Raw genomic sequence first — 21,020 nt, 5'->3', positions numbered from 1 at the left:
GAATTTTCCCTTTCCAGTCCAATGCCGGATCCTGTCCAACATCATCAAAAAGACGTCAAGCACAGGTGTCTAGACGTTTTTTCTCTGGGAAAAGCAGGGAAAACCTAAACCGACAGGAGCCGAGAGAAGCCGAAAAGAAAAGAGACTGACCAATACACAGAGCCCATGCACCACAGAGATAACACGGACACAAACAAAGGAGAGAGCTGATTCTGCATCCAGCGCTCAAAGAATATCACAGACATCTGCAGAGCTTTGAGATGTTACAGTAATAAAATAATGACTTGGATCACATTATTGAGGAGTTTGGTGATAAAACGAGTAAAGAGGTATGTGAAAAATACAGCGAACAAGGGGTGGGGCTTGACTGGAGATGCAGTACTGAGTGTCCTTTTACGATTCAGTTCCTTTTAAACCTGTTTTACTCTGGAAAAAACATTTTAAAGAGTGCATGTAAAATAAACGGCACGTGTGAAAATAAATTGGACCTGACGCACCTGACAAGCGCTGAAAAAATGGACTGCAAAGGGTTAAACTACACTAAACTATATTAAACTAGATTAGACTGCACTACACTATATTAAACTACATTAAACTCAATTTAACAGCCCCTCCAACCCCCCCACACTCTGAAACTGTGCCCTTGCTTGCTTGCTTGCCAGCATATCTTCCTTCTAATAAACAGCATTGTTTTTGTGGGGGAAATTGCTCCGGCAGCCAGCATAATCTACAGCTCTTCAGCTGGCTCACTGGTTGCCGTGACAACTCAAGGCTGAGGCCTACCTGCCTGCAGTCTGCTAGAAGCCCTGGATCCAGGCTTCCTGTTTTATAAAATTCCTGTGGGAACATTCAGCCGTTGGATTGTTTTCCCCTCGTGAACACAGGCAGGAGATTAGCCTTCAAGATTGCTCGCTTTCCCACCATTCTTGTTTCTCTTTGATCAAATACCCACCTGCTACCAAACAACCACCCACGAAAGGCTTTGTCGTGAGATCATTGTAAACAATGGCACGCAGTTTCCCATAAAAAGGTTTTATTTGAGCATGACATGCATGTTTATAATATTGAAGTATCAAACACAACATTTTCCACAGTGACTTCCACCCTGCAGCCCAGCACTTTCTTTCTTTGTCTGTCTTTCATTCTTTCTCTAATCACTGAGCTCCTCAAACCCACTGCCTTCCACACTGCAGCCCAGCGCTTTCTTTATCTAACCACTGAGCTCCTCAAACCCACTGCCTTCCACACTGCAGCCCAGCGCTTTCTTTATCTAACCACTGAGCTCCTCAAACCCACTGCCTTCCACACTGCAGCCCAGTGCTTTCTTTATCTAACCACTGAGCTCCTCAAACCCACTGCCTTCCACACTGCAGCCCAGCGCTTGCTTTATCTAACCACTGAGCTCCTCAAACCCACTGCCTTCCACACTGCAGCCCAGCACCCTAACCACTGAGCTCCTCAAACCCACTGCCGTCCACACTGCAGCCCAGCTCGTATTTTCTTTCTCTCTGAACTACTTAGCGGTTCATGGTCATTCCATCTGTACGTCAGCTTCAGGGCTCATGAATTTCCCAGGATGCTGCTGAAATGGACTAAAGTGGGCAGAATTTATGGGTTTTTCTGGAGGTTATTTCTGACGCAGCACATTTTGGGATCAGATATGCTGCCCTCATTATTTACTGCAGGAATGGCCTAGGACAGTACTGGAATGGGGAGCACATAGGGCAGCTTTAATGGGATGAGGCAGCCAGTGGTAGAACAAATCACAGTGAGACCATATTTCTAATCTGACATCTCAATGCTATTACAATGATATGAACTCATTCACACTCTGCTGTTGCTTATAAGAACCCTTTTTCTTGAGTTTAAAGAATAGTGACTCTCAGTGCTGTGTCAGTACAGCTACAGCCAAACATTTCGCATCCCCCTATAGAATTACCCCTCCTCTTAGGTTTCGGGTCTATTTTCCAATTAGCTTAAATTCTTTTTTTTTTTTTTTTTCATTTTCTGTAGAATATTTCATGACTTTTCCTAAGTTGGGGTCATGAACTTATACACAGAAAACAGAACCTTTGAGATGTTTATTTTTTTTAGAACAGGTCATGCGTACAAATAAGATGTTTGGGGTCACTGTGACCCGTGGTGTTTATCTGTGTAGATTTGTGTGCAGGAATGAAACAAACTTCTTCAATTTGTTATTTTATTATTATTATATTTGTATCTCTGGAAATACCTGTCTGGAGATATTTATAAACAAAAAAAACAAACAGTATATATCTACAAGGCAGAGCCTAATTTTCTCTGTCAGTATTGCAACAGCGTCTCACTGGTAAAGACACTCCAAAATGAGGAGCTCCCAGGCTGGCAGTCAGAGAAGTTTTATCACAGCTCCTGGACTAAAAGAGTAGAAAAGACCTTTGCAAATAAAAACAGTTCATCAATTTAAGGCTGTTTTAAATGAGTTTGAAATTGCATCGGGTCAATATGACCCAAAACATAACAGATGCACCTAAAATCTGAAAATAACAGGAGGGTTGACTCATTTTATTTCAGTAGTCTATACTTAATATCTAAATTATGTTCATACAATTTTTGTCGTTTGGTTTTTTTGTGTGTTTTTTTTTTTTTTTTTTAAACTTTGTCTCAATCCTAAAATTGTAGGTGGTGCAAAACATTGAAAATGTTTACAATGTTGCACGTAGAAGGTGCTTCCAGAACCATTGTAGTGCCGCTGTCTGTCTGCTATTGAAGATCATTTGGGAAGAGCATAGTTAGTGTGGTCCCATTCTCCCAGCCTCATCCTATACAAAACAATTAAAAACAAAGCATTAATATCGTACTGTTATCATCTACACGCGTATTGCACAATAAAACAAAGCAAATCAAATATCTACTTGCTGAATCGGTTTTTATTGTAGCCAGCGAGGTGTTCACGTGTGGCAGCAATGCACTAGCAAAAGCCACAAGGCAGTGTAGTCAGCTCCCTAGCAGCAAGCCTCCTATGCTGGGAATGGATTATTTCAATGCAGCGGGTTTGTGCATTTGAGAAAGGCGCGGAAGGCGCATGAAGTTAATTGGAGACTGAAGATGATGAGAAGCAATTACCCTCCTCTGTACGAATTAAAACGGTGTGCAGGTTTTTATACAAAAAACGAGAGAAAGCGGGTTGCGCAGAGGATTTATACTGGACCCTGACACCCGATAAAACGAGGGAGTGGTTGTTCAGTATTTGTTGGCCTGTTTGTTTCTCTACGGGTCTCTCGCTATATTGCGGCCCTTGATATAGCGCAGATTTATGTTGGACCCGACACCTGTGGTATATCGAGCGGGTGGTGCTTAAGGTTTGCATCGCCATGGAAGGCTTGCTATTAATCTTGTGATTTTTCTCCCTGTGCTGTCGTTCCCAGGTGCCTGTCTTGTGTTAATAGCTTGTACCGCTGTCACTGGTGCAAGTACAGACATGTGTGCACCAACAACGTGGCTGAGTGCTCCTTCCAAGAGGGGATCGTCGGCAACACAGAGGTACGTCAGGAAACCGAACTCCGTCGCCCGCCATTTTGGCTCCAGTTCTCTCATACCGCGTGAACCTGGAACTAACCCAGATAAAATATGTGTATTATTAAATATTAAATTAAATAATTATGGTACTTGTTGTAAAGGTGAGGGAAGGACGACCTTTCCTGATTTTTTTGAAATCAACACATTACTCTCCGCCATTGCAACTGGCCCTGCCTGCTGTACACAGCTGCTAGTTTTCTTCCCAGGCCAGCCCTAGTCTGTTTATCACATTCCAAACATTACCAGGGATGGAAGACTCCCATTGCATAGCAATTCCACCCATTCCAGGTTTTATTATGAGCTTGATTAGCCCCAGTGTGAAGGAAACAAGCTCAGGTGTGCCTGATTAACCTTATAGTAAAACCAGGAATTGCTCAAACTGCTCTGCAATGGGAGTCTTTTTTTTTTTTTCCATCCCTGCATTACCCTCGTCATGCGAGTCTGTTTGTGATGCTTGCCACAGTTCAGAGTCAAACGCGTCCTCTGTGGCTGCGGGCCTCTAAAGACCTCACCACGACCCCTGAACTTGAAGTCACATGGTCCCCCTGTCTCACGAGTACTTATTTTGTACCTTAAGACCCTGACAAGCACTAACTTTATACAAATCTCAGAGAATTCTGTCCCCCCCCCCCCCCCCCCCCCCCCATGTAAATTAAAATAATCCACTGCCCTGTGTTCTCTGGTGACAACAGAAATTGAGTTTCAACAGCTACGGTTTTCATGTCTGTAGTTCTAGTTAATTGTGGTAGTGGCATTCTGGTACCTTCAGATTTAAGACTGGTGTGATCCAGAACTAGCCCTCTCTGCCATCAAAGGCTTTTGGAATAACGAAGGGCAGGAGGTTAGAACAACAGGAAGGTAAGCACACCATTCTCCCCTACAAGGGGAAACCAATTTAAAAGCACAGAATCTCGTCTTCTTTTTAAATGCTCCCAGTGTTTTAGATCCTACTACTTCACCAGGTAGGCTATTCATGCATTTATAACTGTCTGTGTAAAAAAGTGCTTCCTGCCTTCTGTTCTAGACTCTACTCGGCTTCCACTTCTACCCTCATAATATTCTCTGTGCTGATTTTGTTGTGTCTTGGGTAGTCTAGACCGTTTATGATTTTAAAGACTTCAGTCGAGTCCCCTCTTTCTATTTTCTAGGCTGAAGAGAATTATTTTGTCTCTAGAATGTCTTCATGTCATTAAGTCCTGGGATCAGCCTGGAATTATTTTATATCCCCTAGTTTTGAAGCTGTCCAAGGGAAGTGCTGTTCAAAACCGGCACGATATTCAATGCCACAGCCACCATGGCTGTGCAGATTTGAAAGCATCGTTTGGCACACTCTTGAATACAGCCCAACAGACAGTTTCCCTTTTAAAATATGCTGACAAGTCTGAAGGTTGTGTGTGTGTAAAGCTAGAAAGGCTAATGGGATTAGTCGTCACTGTCAAAGTTTTTCTTTTTTCCCTGGTAAGTTAAAAAACCAAACTCGAACCCTAAAAGCGCTGATCTGACACTTTCTAATTTCACACTTAACTGCACATCAAACAGATTCCGTATCAGGGCTTATCACAGCTTAGCCTGGATCCTGTAGAATCAGTGTGATTGAGTTTGTGTGTGTGTGTTATAATTAAGAGGGCTCTGTCGAGTTGGCAGAAGCCTTTTTGAAAAAATAAGTTGTTTCTGTCGTGCAGGGTTTGTAGAAATGAATCTGTCTTCAATGCATTTAATGTCGTTTTTTTCCTTTTCTGATACAGTGACCCTAACAGTAGTTCAGTCATTTTGAATCCAGTGAAAAGTCACATCTCGGAGAAGTCATTTTGATGTATATAACAATGAGTTTGTTCGTTCTGTAGGGCGATGCAGGATTTTTGGCCGTAGCTGTACATCAGGGTAGCTGTCCATAATCTAGAATTGAAGTGTTTTATTCCTGAGTTTTTGTGCTCTTGAGTTTTCAGAGATGAAAGCCTTCAATCTCGTGGCGGAGGTTTGTAATTAATTAAAACAAAGACCTACATTAATGGGTGGAACTTCCTGTTGTCCCAAAGTGTGAATTGACTGCAGCACTCGCTGAAGTCTGAGGAAAGAAAGCCTCGGAGTGAGTTAGCGTCTGTCTTTTATAACACCGTGTAACAATTTATTTATTTATTTATTTTTTTGTTCCTGGGTAGTAAGTGTTATTTCCTAATTGCTTATGCCTCAAAAGTATAGAAAATGGCTATTATTCCCCACAAACTTTGCTTTTGTGACCAGGACAGTGATATTTCAAAATATCACTATTTCCAATGGGAAAACGGGCAAATGTGTTCACATAAAGTCAGAAAAAAACAACATATGAATCCAAATTAACATGTATTTATACTGAAGTAATACAAAAATGACTACAAAAGATTTAGAAGTGAGTGTATTTACAGTATAATCGTAAATCTCGAAAAACTACTTACTTCTAAATCTTTTGTAGTCATTTTTTTATTACTTTAGTATAAATACATGTTAATTTGGATTCATTTGTTGTTTTTTTCTGACTTTATGTGAACGAAAAGACGCACATTTGCCCGTTTTCCCATTGGAAAATGTGATATTTTGAAATATCACTGTCCTAGTCACAAAAGCAAAGTTTGTGGGGAATAATAGCCATTTTCTATACTTTTGAGGCATAAGCAATTAGGAAATAACACTTACTACCCAGGAACAAAAACTGTGTTACATAGTGTAATGCAGAGCATTGGCTTAGAATCTCACTGGAAAAGCAATCCGTTTACCTGCCTGGTCTCCTGCGCAAATATTGAATGCAGCTGGGTAGAATTGTGATGCAGATTTCTGCTATTTAGACTGTAGTAATGTAAAAGTGAATTAGAGGTGTATGGAATTGGAGGTAAGGCAGTGGATTTGAGGAGCTCAGTGATTAGATAAAGAAAGCGCTGGGCTGCAGTGTGGAAGGCAGTGGGTTTGAAGAGCTCAGTGGTTAGATAAAGAAAGCGCTGGGCTGCAGTGTGGAAGGCAGTGGTTGGGCAGTGGGTGAGGAGCTCAGTGGTTAGATAAAGAAAGCGCTGGGCTGCAGTGTGGAAGGCAGTGGGTTTGAGGAGCTCAGTGGTTAGATAAAGAAAGCGCTGGGCTGCAGTGTGGAAGGCAGTGGGTTTGAGGAGCTCAGTGGTTAGATAAAGAAAGCGCTGGGCTGCAGTGTGGAAGTTCTTTCTTGACGGTTTTAAGAGCCGCAATGCCTTTCATGGATTAATCTTTACGGATGAAGTAAATGGTGTTCCTATTTAAAAAAATAAAAATAAAAAATAAGAATAGGAAAAAAAAACTGTTCATGTAAGCAAATCGGAAAGGTTGCCAGGTGCAGCTGCTTTCTCAAACTGACAACTCCCTTTGCTTGAGAGTCGCACACTCTGCACCACACGCAAGCCTGTTAATATTTCAACAGAAAAAATAAGTGCTTAGCTGTGGAATACTTTGGATCCGAAGAGCCAGCCAGTGATAAGGTTAATGGAAGTCCTGTTGACAAGCTGTAAAGTGGCAGGCCTTGTTTAATGGGTTGCTAATCAGCAGAGGGGAAAGTGCTAGCTTTGAAAGATAACTAATGCCCACGTAGCCTTCTGTTAACTTTGCATCAGCTACTCTCCTGTGCAGTATCTCGCTGAGTAATATTATTGACCTCCACTCCCTGCCTGATTGATTTAGAGTAATAAGATTAAGATCTTCGTGCTTCATTACTGTGTGGTAGTTTACACAACACCCTGTCTGCTATATATTACCTACTATGTACTATAAAGACATTTCAGAGGGCTGGATCGCATCAATATCAGGGTCTAGTGCTGTATACTATAAAGACATTTCAGAGGGCTGGATCGCATCAATATCAGGGTCTAGTGCTGTATATTATAAAGACATTTCAGAGGGCTGGATCGCATCAATATCAGGGTCTAGTGCTGTATATTATAAAGACATTTCAGAGGGCTGGATCTCATCAATATCAGGGTCTAGTGCTGTATATTATAAAGACATTTCAGAGGGCTGGATCGCATCAATATCAGGGTCTAGTGCTGTATATTATAAAGACATTTCAGAGGGCTGGATCGCATCAATATCAAGGTCTAGTGCTGTATATTATAAAAACATTTCGGATAGCTGCATCACATTTGGTTGTGTTAATATTTCAAATCCAGACCAACACCTACATTTTAAATGAAACTTTGAGGCTGTCATAGCTGCACCTTGTAATTGCTGTGGCAGTGATATAGTTTAATTTAATCCAGGTCTAATCTTAATTTATAATCTAGTATGCCTTTCATATAGTATGAATAGGTCTATATTTATTTCACAATCTGAAAATTGGCATTTCAAGATATGTTAAAGCTTAAAAAAATAAATATATAGCGTTGTCGCATTCAAAATTCATCAGTCTCTGGTTCTTCTCTGGTAATGTTCCTAAATATTTAAATGCTGACCTGAAAAAAAGTAAATGCTAAAGTGTAGAATATTTTGTTTTTGTCCGCTTTTTAAAGACTCTCTATTTTCACCATCCGTGAATTATCAAACAAAAAAAAAAACATAAATAAATAAATGTAAAAATAACAACTGACACGTGAAATGTCCTCTCTTGTGCTGGACGGAGCGATCTTTAGCTGAGTTGTTTCTGGTCTTTGATGCAGCTGGTGTCTGTTTTTCGTTGAAGGCATTTTTAAGAAGTCGTGCAGCTCTACACAGTGTGCGTTCGATCATTTACTGGAAGGAAGCGAACTGAACCGGCTGCCAGGTTCCTGAACGCAGCGTAACAAGCGGCGCGTCAATCAACGTTTCCTGTTTTTATTTTCAAATGATAAAAATACGTATATTTCCACTATTCTTTCAGAAATGGGAATTGTCAGGATAGTCATAATTTCATATTACACATTACAAAACTTAATTGTGCTTAAGAAAGTGAATTGGTACCGTTGATTGTGCTTGTAATCTACAGTCCCCGGCTTATCTCTCCACCCAAAAGCACGGTTCAAATCATTTGTCCCCTGCAACTCATTAGACCTCGTTAGTAAAAATAACGAGTCAATGGTACTCTTTCCCCGACCAGAACCAAATTGCCTTAATTAACCCAGTTCAAACAGGCAACTTTCACCAGCGATGCATAACAAACAAAGGAAAACCATTTCCTCCCAGCCTGTGTGCGTGTTAGTGACTCCGGTGAGTGCTTACAGCACTGGGAGACCTCATCATTAACTGTAATCTTCCCAGTCTTGCAAGCTCTGTTGGCAAGTTGACCAGCCTGCTGCTGCTGCCTTCATGCCACCAGCCCAGTAGAATAAGTAGCCTGCTGTCCAGTGCTGTGGTCCCCAGCGGCAGGGCTATAGTGAAGGCAGTCGGACATGTATTACGAAAACCACTTCTGCAGTTGTCATGAAACTTGGTGCTAGCATAAGCTGTTGCTGACATCAGATTCTGAAGATGTGCCTTGAAGGAGTGTCTTGCCATGCCTTTGTCTGCCTGCACGTCGCACCTACGGGAGGCTGTGTGGTCCAGCGGTTAAAGAAACAGTTTGTAACCAGGAGGTTCAAATCCCAGCTCAGCCCCTGACTCGCTGTGTGGGACCCTGAGCAAGTCACTGAACCTCCTTGTGCTGCGTCTTTGGGGTGAGACGTTGTTGTGAGTGACTCTGCAGCTGATGCATAGTTCACACACCCTAGTCTCGTATCTTTGCGCTTTGTGACGGTGGTCCACTATGAAAGGCGCGATATAAAAATAGATTGTTGTTATTATGTTAGTGTTATTCAGCAGGTTTCATTCAACTTCTGTAGTTGTATCTTGCATAAGTGATTGCATAATCACTTCATGTGCAGATAAAGTATGTGAGCACGGGGTTGTACAAATTAATTCAAGTGAAAAATGAATTAGTAATTGAATCCCAGCACAGCTGTATATATAGAGGCATGTTTAACTCACTTGGGGTTGTGCGTTCAGGGCGAAGAGTGCTGAGAAAATAAAGAAAGAATAGTAGGAGTAATAATAATAATCAATTGCTATGTTGTGCTGGAGGACACTTGTTTGTTTAGTGTTCGTCCCTGTGTGTCAGTGTCTCTTCGTTTTGGTTATGTGCCTGTTTATTTTGGCCTCAGGTGCCGTGTGCTGTTTTGTTCATCCTTTTATTTTCTGTGTGTTAATAAAGCCCCGAGCGCCGCAGTGTCTCGGCTTCGTCCGCAGTTGCTGTGTGTTTTGGTTTCATTTCCTGGCCTGACGTCACCCCTACAGCCAGCCTGTTCACAGTCACTTACTCCCGTTTTCCTAAGATGATTGATCCCGACAGAACGACTTGCGCTGTCGAAATCCTGAGAGGAATTGTCTCAGGGAAATGACTTCACTTTTCTCAAGGTCCCAGGATAAATGATCTCACGATCTCAACAAATATTCTTCAGTCAGCTGGCGTAGGTTTCCGTGGCAATGATATCCCCTCCCCACACACACCCTTTAAAGTGTTACTCGTGCCCTTGTGAGAATATGTAAATTGACTTTTCTTTTTTTTTTCTTCTCAGGGGTGTCCTCAAGTCATTCCCACCAATGACATCTTGGTTCCAGCTGGTGTGGTTCGACCAATCACGCTGCGGGCTCGGAACCTTCCGCAGCCCCAGTCCGGGCAGAAGAACTACGAGTGTGTCTTCAGTATCCAGGGCCGCTCCCAGCGAGTGCCGGCCGTGCGCTTCAACAGCTCCTGCATCCAGTGCCAGAACACCTCGGTAAGACTCGCACCCAAGAACCACTTTGAAAATGAATATCGCTTTGGGGAAATGACAGCCCAAGACTGGAAGGTTTGCACGTCATTAAGTTGCTGTGATTCTGAGCTAGCGTTAAGTCTGATCTTCAGCGCAATAAGAGGAGTCCAATGACAATGCTATTGAAGTTAAGGAGAGGTAAATGGACACTGTAAAATGATATGTTGATCCACATGTTTTCTGCCGTACTTTCAACTGCATAAATTAACTGCCATTAAAAATGTCTTAAGAAACTGACTTCCACAACATGTTCCCTTATAAATGTTTCCTGTAGTAAAAGTATTATACAGCACAGTGAAAGCACTATAAAGCATAGAGAAGCATTGTAAAGTACAGAGAGGTCTGGTAAAGCATAGGGAAGCATTGTAAAGCACAGAGAGGTCTGGTAAAGCATAGGGAAGCATTGTAAAGCACAGAGAGGTCTGGTAAAGCATAGGGAAGCATTGTAAAGCACAGAGAGGTCTGGTAAAGCATAGGCAAGTATTGTAAAGCGCAGAGAGGTCTGGTAAAGCATAGGGAAGCATTGTAAAGCGCAGAGAGGTCTGGTAAAGCACCTCCTTTTCTGATCTAGGTCTTATTCACAGCCAGTTTGTTGTTCTGTACTTGTCCATACATGCTGTCGATACACATTTGTCATTGCCGGCAACTTTTTGGTCACACTGCTAGCTCTGGTGTTGGATTGACAGCTGTGGCAGTGGGTGTGTAGTTATTGCAACGTGATCTTAGCCAGGATGATACACTGCCATTGGAACTGAATCCCAGTGTGTTTGTGTCGCCCCTAGAATTTGGATCGAACGTGACTTTCTGTAGTTTTTTTTTTTTTTTTTTTTTTTTAAATCGCAGCGTCAGGCAAGTTGTGAGTAATCATTGGTAAAAGCTAACTAACCGTCTGTCAACGGGGAGGGATCGACAGAGGTGCCATTGGGAATGTTTTAAAAACATTTTAGTTACTCATCTGTCACCATGATTGTGAAAAGGAGATGGGGGGGGGGTGTGGGGGTGGGGGGGGGGGGGGTGGTGGGGGTTTGGGGGGGTGGGGGGGGGGGTGGGGGGGAGATGATGGGGTCAGGGGTCACTGGGTGACCTCCTGCTTTGACAACATGATGAATGTGCTGTGCCCATTTCATCAGTGGTGACCCTCCAGCCGGTCACAAAACTGCACTTAATTGATTGTAATTCTTTTTAAAGCAGAGTGATGTCCCGCACTCTCTCTGAAGTACTGTCAAGCTATCCATCAAATATGGCTGGTATCCATCGATAAAGCCAATTCTCATTAAAACATACACCCGCCTAAACATAGTAATCTTATTGGAATGTGCAGCTTGTAACTAGAAAGGGTCTGTTAAATGAGAATGTTGCCATGGCCAACAATAAAATATTTACTATGGGCGTTGTTTCAGCTTCCTCAGGCTGTGTGTGCAGAAAGTAAACGGTCTGCTGTACCGGTGTCTGTTTATCCGTGTGTGGGTCTCATGTTGCCAGCCCTGAAGTACAAAACAAAACAGGCATTTGTTAAGGGTGAAACCCTCTTTAGTATTCATCTAATAGGAAATGTTGATGTACTTCTATAATATTGATTCAGAAAGTACTGATTAGAGGAAAAACCTCAGAATGGAGTGTGGTAACCAGCGGTGTACCACAGGGATCAGTATTAGGTCCTCTGCTATTCCTAATCTACATTAATGATTTAGATTCTGGTATAGTAAGCAAACTTGTTAAATTTGCAGACGACACAAAAGTAGGAGGAGTGGCAAACACTGTTGCAGCAGCAAAGGTCATTCAAAATGATCTAGACAAGATTCAGAACTGGGCAGATACATGGCAAATGACATTTAATAGAGAAAAGTGTAAGGTACTGCACGCAGGAAATAAAAATGTACATTATAAATATCATATGGGAGATATTGAAATTGGAGAAGGAATCTATGAAAAAGACCTAGGAGTTTTTGTTGACTCAGAAATGTCTTCATCTAGGCAATGTGGGGAAGCTATAAAAAAGGCTAACAAGATACTCGGATACATTGTGAAAAGTGTTGAATTTAAATCAAGGGAAGTAATGTTAAAACTGTACAATGCACTTGTAAGACCTCATCTTGAATATTGTGTGCAGTTCTGGTCACCTCGCTATAAAAAGATATTGCTGCTCTAGAAAGAGTGCAAAGAAGAGCGACCAGAATTATTCCGGGCTTAAAAGGCATGTCATATGCAGACAGGCTAAAAGAATTGAATCTGTTCAGTCTTGAACAAAGAAGACTACGTGGCGACCTAATTCAAGCATTCAAAATTCTAAAAGGTATTGACAGTGTCGACGCAAGGGACTTTTTCAGCCTGAAAAAAGAAACAAGGACCAGGGGTCACAAATGGAGTTTAGAAAAAGGGGCATTCAGAACAGAAAATAGGAGACACTTTTTTACACAGAGAATTGTGAGGGTCTGGAATCAACTCCCCAGTAATGTTGTTGAAGCTGACACCCTGGGATCCTTCAAGAAGCTGCTTGATGAGATTTTGGGATCAATAAGCTACTAACAACCAAACGAGCAAGATGGGCCGAATGGCCTCCTCTCGTTTGTAAACTTTCTTATGTTCTTATGTTCTTATGTAATAATCTGATTATATTGTATCCTGATTTATCTAACTTCTGATCCTGGCATTTAGTGTCCCGGGAAGTTAAATTAATGGGATGCCTTCCTCAAAACCGGGACAATCCAGGGAAAGCGGGGACAGGTGTATAGAGTTCTTTGCAAGCCCACTTGTTTCAGAAAGGAGGAAAAAATGTAGCCAGATCACACAAGCTGCTCTACACAGGATGTGATGCACCAAAGGAAAACAATATATTAGACAAATTCATTTCTGCACACCCTCCCTGTGGTAATTACACTGAAGGCGTGCCTACCTAAAACCATAAACCAAGGGGATGTACACAAACTGGACAGCCAACAATGTCTGCAAGTCTCGAGACCCCCCCCCCCCCCAATATGTTGTTGTTGTGTCACCTGGGACCATCTGATTTAGTAAGTGAAACGAGAAAGCGGAACATAGATGTTGTTTTTGTTATAAAAACACAACTGGGGGGAAATATGCGTCTCTTTAAAGACTGCGTTCCCGTCAGCAGAAAACAGTGAGAGGCTTCATAAATAAAAATGGGACAAAATATTCCTAGCCTGATAATTCCCAGAACCCAGCCAAGCAGCTTACTCAGAAACAGTACCAGCGGTTATTTATTATGTTGTTTCTGGGGGAAATAATGCATTATTAAATGAAACCAGTTTTATTTTTATGTAAAAAAACAAAAAAAACAAAAAAAAACACAAGGATGTAAGTGTTGCTAAGCGCCACTGGGCCCTTAGTTACAGGCTTCGTCACTGTTGCTATGGAGACACTTCTGCCTATTGAAGACTGACCCAAGTAGGCCTGAACTCTACAAGGGGAAATGGTTACAAAGCCCTCGATTCTTCAGCGGTGGAGAGAGAAAATGTTTTAGTTTTTGGAGAGTGAGAGAGAGCTGTGTTGCGGTTGTTTCGAGGTCGGGTTGAACACAGTACTGCTGAATACAGTTAAAAGGCCACTTCAGTCAGTCAGGACTGGTACGCGATTGTACCATTGTCGTATTAGAATGTTCTCCAATGAATCCTGCTTTGTAAAGAGGGTTTGTGCATAACTTGAATGTATTGTGCAAGTGGGTTCATGATATTTGAGGGGAGGCTCTGCTAACAATTTAAAAATACATTTGGGACTTACAGCATAGTACAATAAATATAAAAAATGAACTGTAACCGCATTGCACATCTCTTAAAACCTATACTGCATTATTAAGAGTATTTTTCCCAAGTAATTTTAAATAGACTAATCTGTTATCTAGTACCAAAGCAAATGCTGTTTCTTGAGGGCTAGCAGTCTTTGCTCAAAACCATTTCATATTGCCTTGGCATCGTTTTACCCTACATTTCAAAATGCATTACAGCTAATTACACAATTATTATTAATTAGTCATTTAAGCAGATGATTTTATCTAAAGCGACTCGCAGAGACTAGGGGGGGGTGAACTCTGCATCATCAACAACTGCTGCTGCTGCAGAGTCACTTCCAATAGGACCTCGTTTGTTTTACGTCTCGTCCAAAAGACGGAGCACAAGCAGGTGAAGTGATTTGCTCACACATACAGTGAGTCAGTGGCATTGGTGTTACTCCCTTTTCTCTATAGCCTGCCGAGCCTCTCTAATAATGAAGTAGGGCTCCCCACATTGCACGCAGAACCTAGAAATGTTCCCTACAAATGATTCAGACGGTTTAAATGGCACGAGCAATGTGCTGTTAATGCGCACAGTGCATTAGCTAATTCCTGAACCACCCATCGCTCTGTCTGTCTGGAAATGCGGGGAGGCTTTAGATGTGCCACTTGTGCTTCGGATGGCCCATAGTGGGCGATGTTCCCCATCATCCGTTATACTCAACTTGGTTTTCCATTTGCTTCAATCGCCTGTTCTTAATACGCTGCTGTTCTGGCACTATATTGAGCAATGGTGCAGTCCATAATAGTCAAGCGAAGTCACACGACTCCCATCTCCCGCGCGCCGATCTGATTCAGTCACTAGTCCTCTCGATGCAGTGAGAAGAGCATTAAGAAATTCTATTGCAAACTTCAAGAAGCTAAAAGTGCTGACGTAGACGACAGCAACAGCACCACAGCTCTGTGCAGAAATCAGATAAATGCATTACCTTTGACTGGAAATTCAGTATACAATTAAAATGTGAATTTTGTGCTGTAATTCTTCAAGAACGTTTTAGTGGAGGTCAGTCGCCTTCACGTTTAGGACAAGTTGTGTGCCATAGATACTATAGACTAGCTCAGCAATTTTTATAGAACAGCCAGTGCCATCAAGTGATCTCCCCTTACTAATACAAAGACACTTTGTGTGATCTACCCTTACATTTATCTACAGCAGTGCATGTGCACACACACATTATATATATATATATATATATATATATATATATATATATATATATATATATATATATATATATATATATATATAAACGTGTGTGTGTGTGTGTCTGTGTGTGAGAGTTACAGGAAAATAATTCCATCTAGGGTTTCTGTGATGTCACAAGTGAAGCGGAGTTTCTAAACTGTCACAGAAACCCGAGATGGGATTGTTTTCCTGTAACGCACTGAAGAGGCCCGTCTCTTATTTTTTGTAATGCACGGATCCCCTTGCGATGCTGATATTAAAGAAGACGAGGTTCAGCGGGACAGTCGGGTGTTTTTTTTCAGCGTCGTGTTTCAGGGCTGTGCAGACATTCTGTCTCGTTATCGTTAGCGCTTCAGCTTTATTTGGATGATTTGCCTTCACCTTGTTTTCATTTCCCGTCCATCTCCGGTTTCTCAGAGGTACCATTTTTTTTATTTACTTTTTTTTAACTTGTTCTCATTTTGTTGATCATTAATGAACATTTCTGTGCTGCGGGTGTTTGTCGAGTGATTGAAAACGAGACATTTTGTGTTTGAATTGAAAGTGATGCTCTCGGAGTGGAATGGGTCAAAGTTCAAGTATAATTCCTCTAGAGGAATTGTCTCTTTTTGACATCACTACTGTGGTATTGTCTTTTTTAATGGCTCAGGATGCAAATATAGCCTTCATCCGTGTGTGTGTAGCTAAGGCATGAAAACCATTAATTGCACTACATGTTGACGTTTAACTGACGCTGTCATTCGTTTTCAATGCGGACTGTATGACAGACTGCATGAACACAGTAACACAGTCCTCTGTTCTACGGTCTGGCACTTTGTCTTGAGAGAGGGGGGGGGGGGGGGGGGGCTTTAATATCTTAAGTAGCGACGGCCTCATTTTTCAAACACTGATGGACTGCTCTGAAAGGCCAGGACAATCTGCCATTTATTACAATAATTGCTGCAGAAGTGAAGTTTATCATCTTTTTTTAATATATAAACTTCTTTACTGACAACAACCTGCCACACTGTAATGTACTTGACCAATAAAAGTTTACCAGGGTTTGTTTTTTTTAATATGCTTTACAATGCTTCTGTATGCTTTACCGGACCTCTCTGTGCTTTACAATGCTTCCCTATGCTTTACCACACCTCTCTGTGCTTTACAATGCTTCCCTATGCTTTACTAGACCTCTCTGTGCTTTACAATGCTTCCCTATGCTTTACCGGACCTCTCTGTGTTTTACAATGTTTCCCTATGCTTTACCATACCTCTCTGTGCTTTACAATGCTTCCCTATGCTTTACCATACCTCTGTGCTTTACAGTGTTTCCCTGTACTTTACCAGACCTCTCTGTGCTTTATTACACTTTGCTGTGCTTTTACTATGGGGAACTTTTATATGGAAACACATTTTGTAATTCAATTTCCGAGCCGTTTTTAATGGCAGTTCAAAGTGTGTCTATAATATAGTTGTGGATATTGAAACTGCTATTGCTGTCAAATCCATTTCCCTCTTATTAACGTTTATTATCGGTGGTCCCCTCTCTTGATTGCGTTGAAGAGCAGTTGTTGTTTTTTTTTTTTAACTTTGGTTCGCAATCACATGCAAATGTTGAGCTCCCATTTCCCACAGTGATATTAAGGGGAGAAAATCAATTCATGCCTTTTTAAATGTCGTTGATATTAAGCAGTGTGATAATGATTCCCCCATTGTCATTGTGGCATCTTCCATGTGGTATTATTAAGTGATACTAAAGTCATTGCGACTTGATAAAATAATTTCATAAATCTTATTTTGCCCTTCCATGAGCTACACAACTCTCAAATGTTTTTGAAAGAAAAAAACATGGATTTGTTTTTGAAAGCATCTGGTAATAAACTTGGTTAAAGACATTTCTGTTTGCAAGCCCTGCTTTTAGGCACTGTTACACTTCCTTTACTGGAAGTAACCAATCAGCTGCTTCTCACAGGCTTTCATCCACTAACAGAGATCTGGGGTGAAATGATCCAGGAAGCGTAACAGTTGTCCTGAGAATTGGCCATACAAACAGAGAACTTTTAGTAATACCAGAACGGAGGGCGCCCACTGAAACGTCAGTTCTCCTGAGCAGCTGTGCGAGGAATTGCTGCCATGAGGGGCCGGGGGGGAACAAATAATTGGACGTTCTAAATTGGGGGAGAAAGTCAGGTTTAAATGAATTTAAAAAAAAAAAAAACAACAGTACTGTTTTTCAAACTACACATTTTATTAGATCTAGTCAAAAGATTATTTTTTTTTTTTTTTTTTTTTTTTTTTAGCTACAGTCACCTTTTTAAATGGCATTTCTGTTTCTCAGCATTCAGGAAGCAATGTGTCCTAAACAAGGTATCATAGATGGCAAAATTTGTTAGCGTGGCTGCAAATCCCATTGAGCCCTGAGCAAGTGCACCATGCATTTTAATTACTTCCAAAACAAGGATCACTTAGCGCAGCACCCCCGGGGGATTGGAGCTATAAACCATATTGATCGCTTGCTGGAACGCTTTTCCCGTTCACACATAAAGAAATGTGGGGGGGGGGGGGGGGCAACGACTTTGAGAAACAAACCCTGTGCAAACTACACACTCAAAAACCTCAATATTAACAATTGACAAATAGCTCGACTAACAGAGTCACAGGGACACCACCCCTGGGAACACAGTTCAGCGAGTGTTTTCTTTTCCTTGAGAATTAATGAACACTTATCTCCGTGCACGAGGGCTGCATGTTTAGTGCAGGGAAATCTAAGAGATCTTTGTAATCCAAAGCAGGCCTTATGCGTGGAACATGAACTGCTGTCTCCCTCCCTCCCTCACCCCCTAAGAGAAAGGGTGTTTTCTCCAGTCCAGGGTGGGCTTGAGGCACAGAGGCTAAACTGCTCCCTCCCTTTCAAAGAGAAAAGGGTGTTCCCTCCAGTCTAGGGCAGCCAGCGTTGTGATTCTCGACTTGCACCCACTCACTCTGTAAAACTAGAAGTTCATTTTAGTATCAAAGGAATTACATAAGTGTGATAAGAATTAATTTCTGATTTTGAAAGAGAAAAAGTAATTCAATTAAAAGTTTTGACATTGGAATTGGAGAGAGTACACTAATGGTCGTGTGTGTGTGTGTGTGTGTGTGTGTGTGTGTGTTCGTGTGCGTGTGTGCAGACACAATGGAACCTGAATGAAGGACAGACAAGGGACCAGGAGAATGTAACCTTCATAAGGGGTGTGGCACTATCCATATAAGTGTCCCATAGTAAAAGCACCACAAAGTGTAATAAAGCACAGTGAAAGCATGGTAAAGCATAGGCAAGCATTGTAAAGCACAGAGAGGTCTGGTAAAGCATAGGGAAGCATTGTAAAGCACAGAGAGGTCTGGTAAGGCATAGGGGAGCATTGGAAAACAAGTCCTCTTGATACACTTCGACAAATGAACCCTGCATCCAGGCCTTGGTGTTGAAGGTGATTTTACACTGCTGTCAGAAAGGAGCTAACTGTGAAAGGGGCTTCATTAGACATCATTCTTTATACAGAGGCGATCTTTAAAGTTCAGGTTTTAAGACCACCTCATAATGAAGACCGCTTGCTTGTTCCATCTTGTGGTGCGTGTGGAGTTGTTAAGAGGCTCAGACTGACCGTCTCCGTTTCCTCCCTCAGTACTGGTACGATGGAGACGATGTCGGAGACCTGCCTGTCGATTTCTCTGTGGTCTGGGACGGCGATTTCTTCATCGACAAACCAGCTTCCATGAAAGGTAGGGGGCGCTCTGGAGCATGAACCAGGTTTTTGAAACCTCCCCTTTAACACTTATTAGCACGAGCAACAGTATTCTCACTGCCGCCCTTAAAAAGAGTGTTAACCAAAGGTTTCAAATCAATTTCTTTACCTCTTGTTACACTGCACACTGCAGCCCAGTGCTTTTTCTTTCTTTCTTTTTCTTTTTCTTTCTAACCACTGAGCTCCTCAAACCCACTGCCTTCCACACTGCAGCCCAGCACTTTCTTTCTCTAACCACTGAGCTCCTCAAACCCACTGCCTTCCACACTGCAGCCCAGCGCTGAGCTCCTCAAACCCACTCTAACCACTGAGCTCCTCAAACCCCCTGCCTTCCACACTGCAGCCCAGCGCTTGCTTGCTTTCTTTCTTTCTTTTTCATTTTCAAACAAGCCATGCTTAAGGTGTTTTTATAAATTGTCTTTTGTGATGACATTTAATTTACCGTACTGTAAAAATAATCATAAGTAACAGTGTATGTTGGATAGTGCATAGTTCTTTCTCTAACCACTGAGCTACTCAAACACACTGCCTTCCACACTGCAGCCCAGCGCTTTCTTTATCTAACCACTGAGCTCCTCAAACCCCCTGCCTTCCACACTGCAGCCCAGCGCTTGCTTGCTTTCTTTCTTTCTTTTTCATTTTCAAACAAGCCATGCTTAAGGTGTTTTTATAAATTGTCTTTTGTGATGACATTTAATTTACCGTACTGTAAAAATAGTGCATCTTGTAAAGTGCTTTGTGCATAGTTTTTTAGTGCATCTTGTAAAGTGCTTTGTGATGGTGGACTGCTATAAAGGCTCTAAATAAAATAGTGATTGATTAATTGCTGGGCAATTTATATACATTTTAAAGCACTACCATTTGTACTATATTATTTTTTTAACTATAGATATTGAAACGAACAATATTCCCTATATTCTAAAGGGGGAAGCAGTATGAATTACACACACAGTAATTCTCTCTCTCTTTCTCTCATGCTCTCCTTTCTTTCTTTCTCTCTCTCTCTTCCTCCCCAGCCCTGCTGTATAAGTGCTCAGCCCAGAGGGAGAGCTGCGGCCTGTGTCTGAAAGCAGACCCCAGCTTCGACTGCGGCTGGTGCCTGGCTGAGAGGAAGTGTTTGCTGAAGCAGCACTGCTCGAGCTCGGAGCTTAACTGGATGCACCTAGGCCGTCGCAACGTTCGCTGCACCCACCCGCGCATCACCAAGGTGGGCAGCTTTTCATGCGGGCCAATGGGGAGGAATAATGCGACGCATTGTGCACAATTGCAATCCAAGCCACCCTCTGTATTAAACAAGTCACTGAATTGGTTCATTTCAATACAGTACATTACAGTTTTCTTTTATATAGCGCTCTTCATGCAAAGGGCGCTTTTATAATTAATAATATATTTTAAAAAAAAGCTATTTGCCATTCAATCCAGGTCAAAAACAAGCTAATTTACAGATAGGACATGTTTGTAGAAATTATACAAGTCCTGTATTTTAAAGCACAGAGAGGTCTGGTAAAGCATAGGGAAGCATTGTAAAGCACAGAGAGGTCTGGTAAAGCATAGGGAAGCATTGTAAAGCACAGAGAGGTCTGGTAAAGCGTAGGGAAGCATTGTAAAGCACAGAGGTCTGGTAAAGCATAGGGAAGCATTGTAAAGCACAGAGAGGTCTGGTAAAGCATAGGGAAGCATTGTAAAGCACAGAGAGGTCTGGTAAAGCATAGGGAAGCATTGTAAAGCACAGAGAGGTCTGGTAAAGCATAGGGAAGCATTGTAAAGCACAGAGAGGTCTGGTAAAGCGTAGGGAAGCATTGTAAAGCACAGAGAGGTCTGGTAAAGCGTAGGGAAGCATTGTAAAGCACAGAGGTCTGGTAAAGCATAGGGAAGCATTGTAAGGCACAGAGAGGTCTGGTAAAGCCTGTTAATAATCACATCATGGGAAACTAACCCTTATAAAAATATCCTGTATTAAAAGCACAGCAAAGCATAAT

The 21,020-nt window shown here is 41.8% G+C and overlaps 1 protein-coding gene across 1 annotated transcript in view; it reads left to right on the top strand.

The window, feature by feature from the left end:
• The window catches only part of LOC121328789 (plexin A3-like), a 99,599-nt gene that overhangs the window by 51,621 nt on the left and 26,958 nt on the right, over positions 1-21,020 (top strand). Inside the window, 4 exon segments of the mRNA XM_041273844.1 lie at positions 3,408-3,522; positions 10,071-10,271; positions 18,922-19,018; positions 20,058-20,248. Of these exon segments, the coding sequence (XP_041129778.1) occupies positions 3,408-3,522; positions 10,071-10,271; positions 18,922-19,018; positions 20,058-20,248 (604 nt within the window).

The sequence above is a fragment of the Polyodon spathula genome, chromosome 16, assembly GCF_017654505.1.
Source record: "Polyodon spathula isolate WHYD16114869_AA chromosome 16, ASM1765450v1, whole genome shotgun sequence".
In the NCBI taxonomy this organism is placed as follows: Eukaryota; Metazoa; Chordata; class Actinopteri; order Acipenseriformes; family Polyodontidae; genus Polyodon; species Polyodon spathula.
The sequence above is the reverse complement of the archived record's forward strand: the minus strand, read 5'-3'. Positions and strand labels throughout refer to the sequence as shown.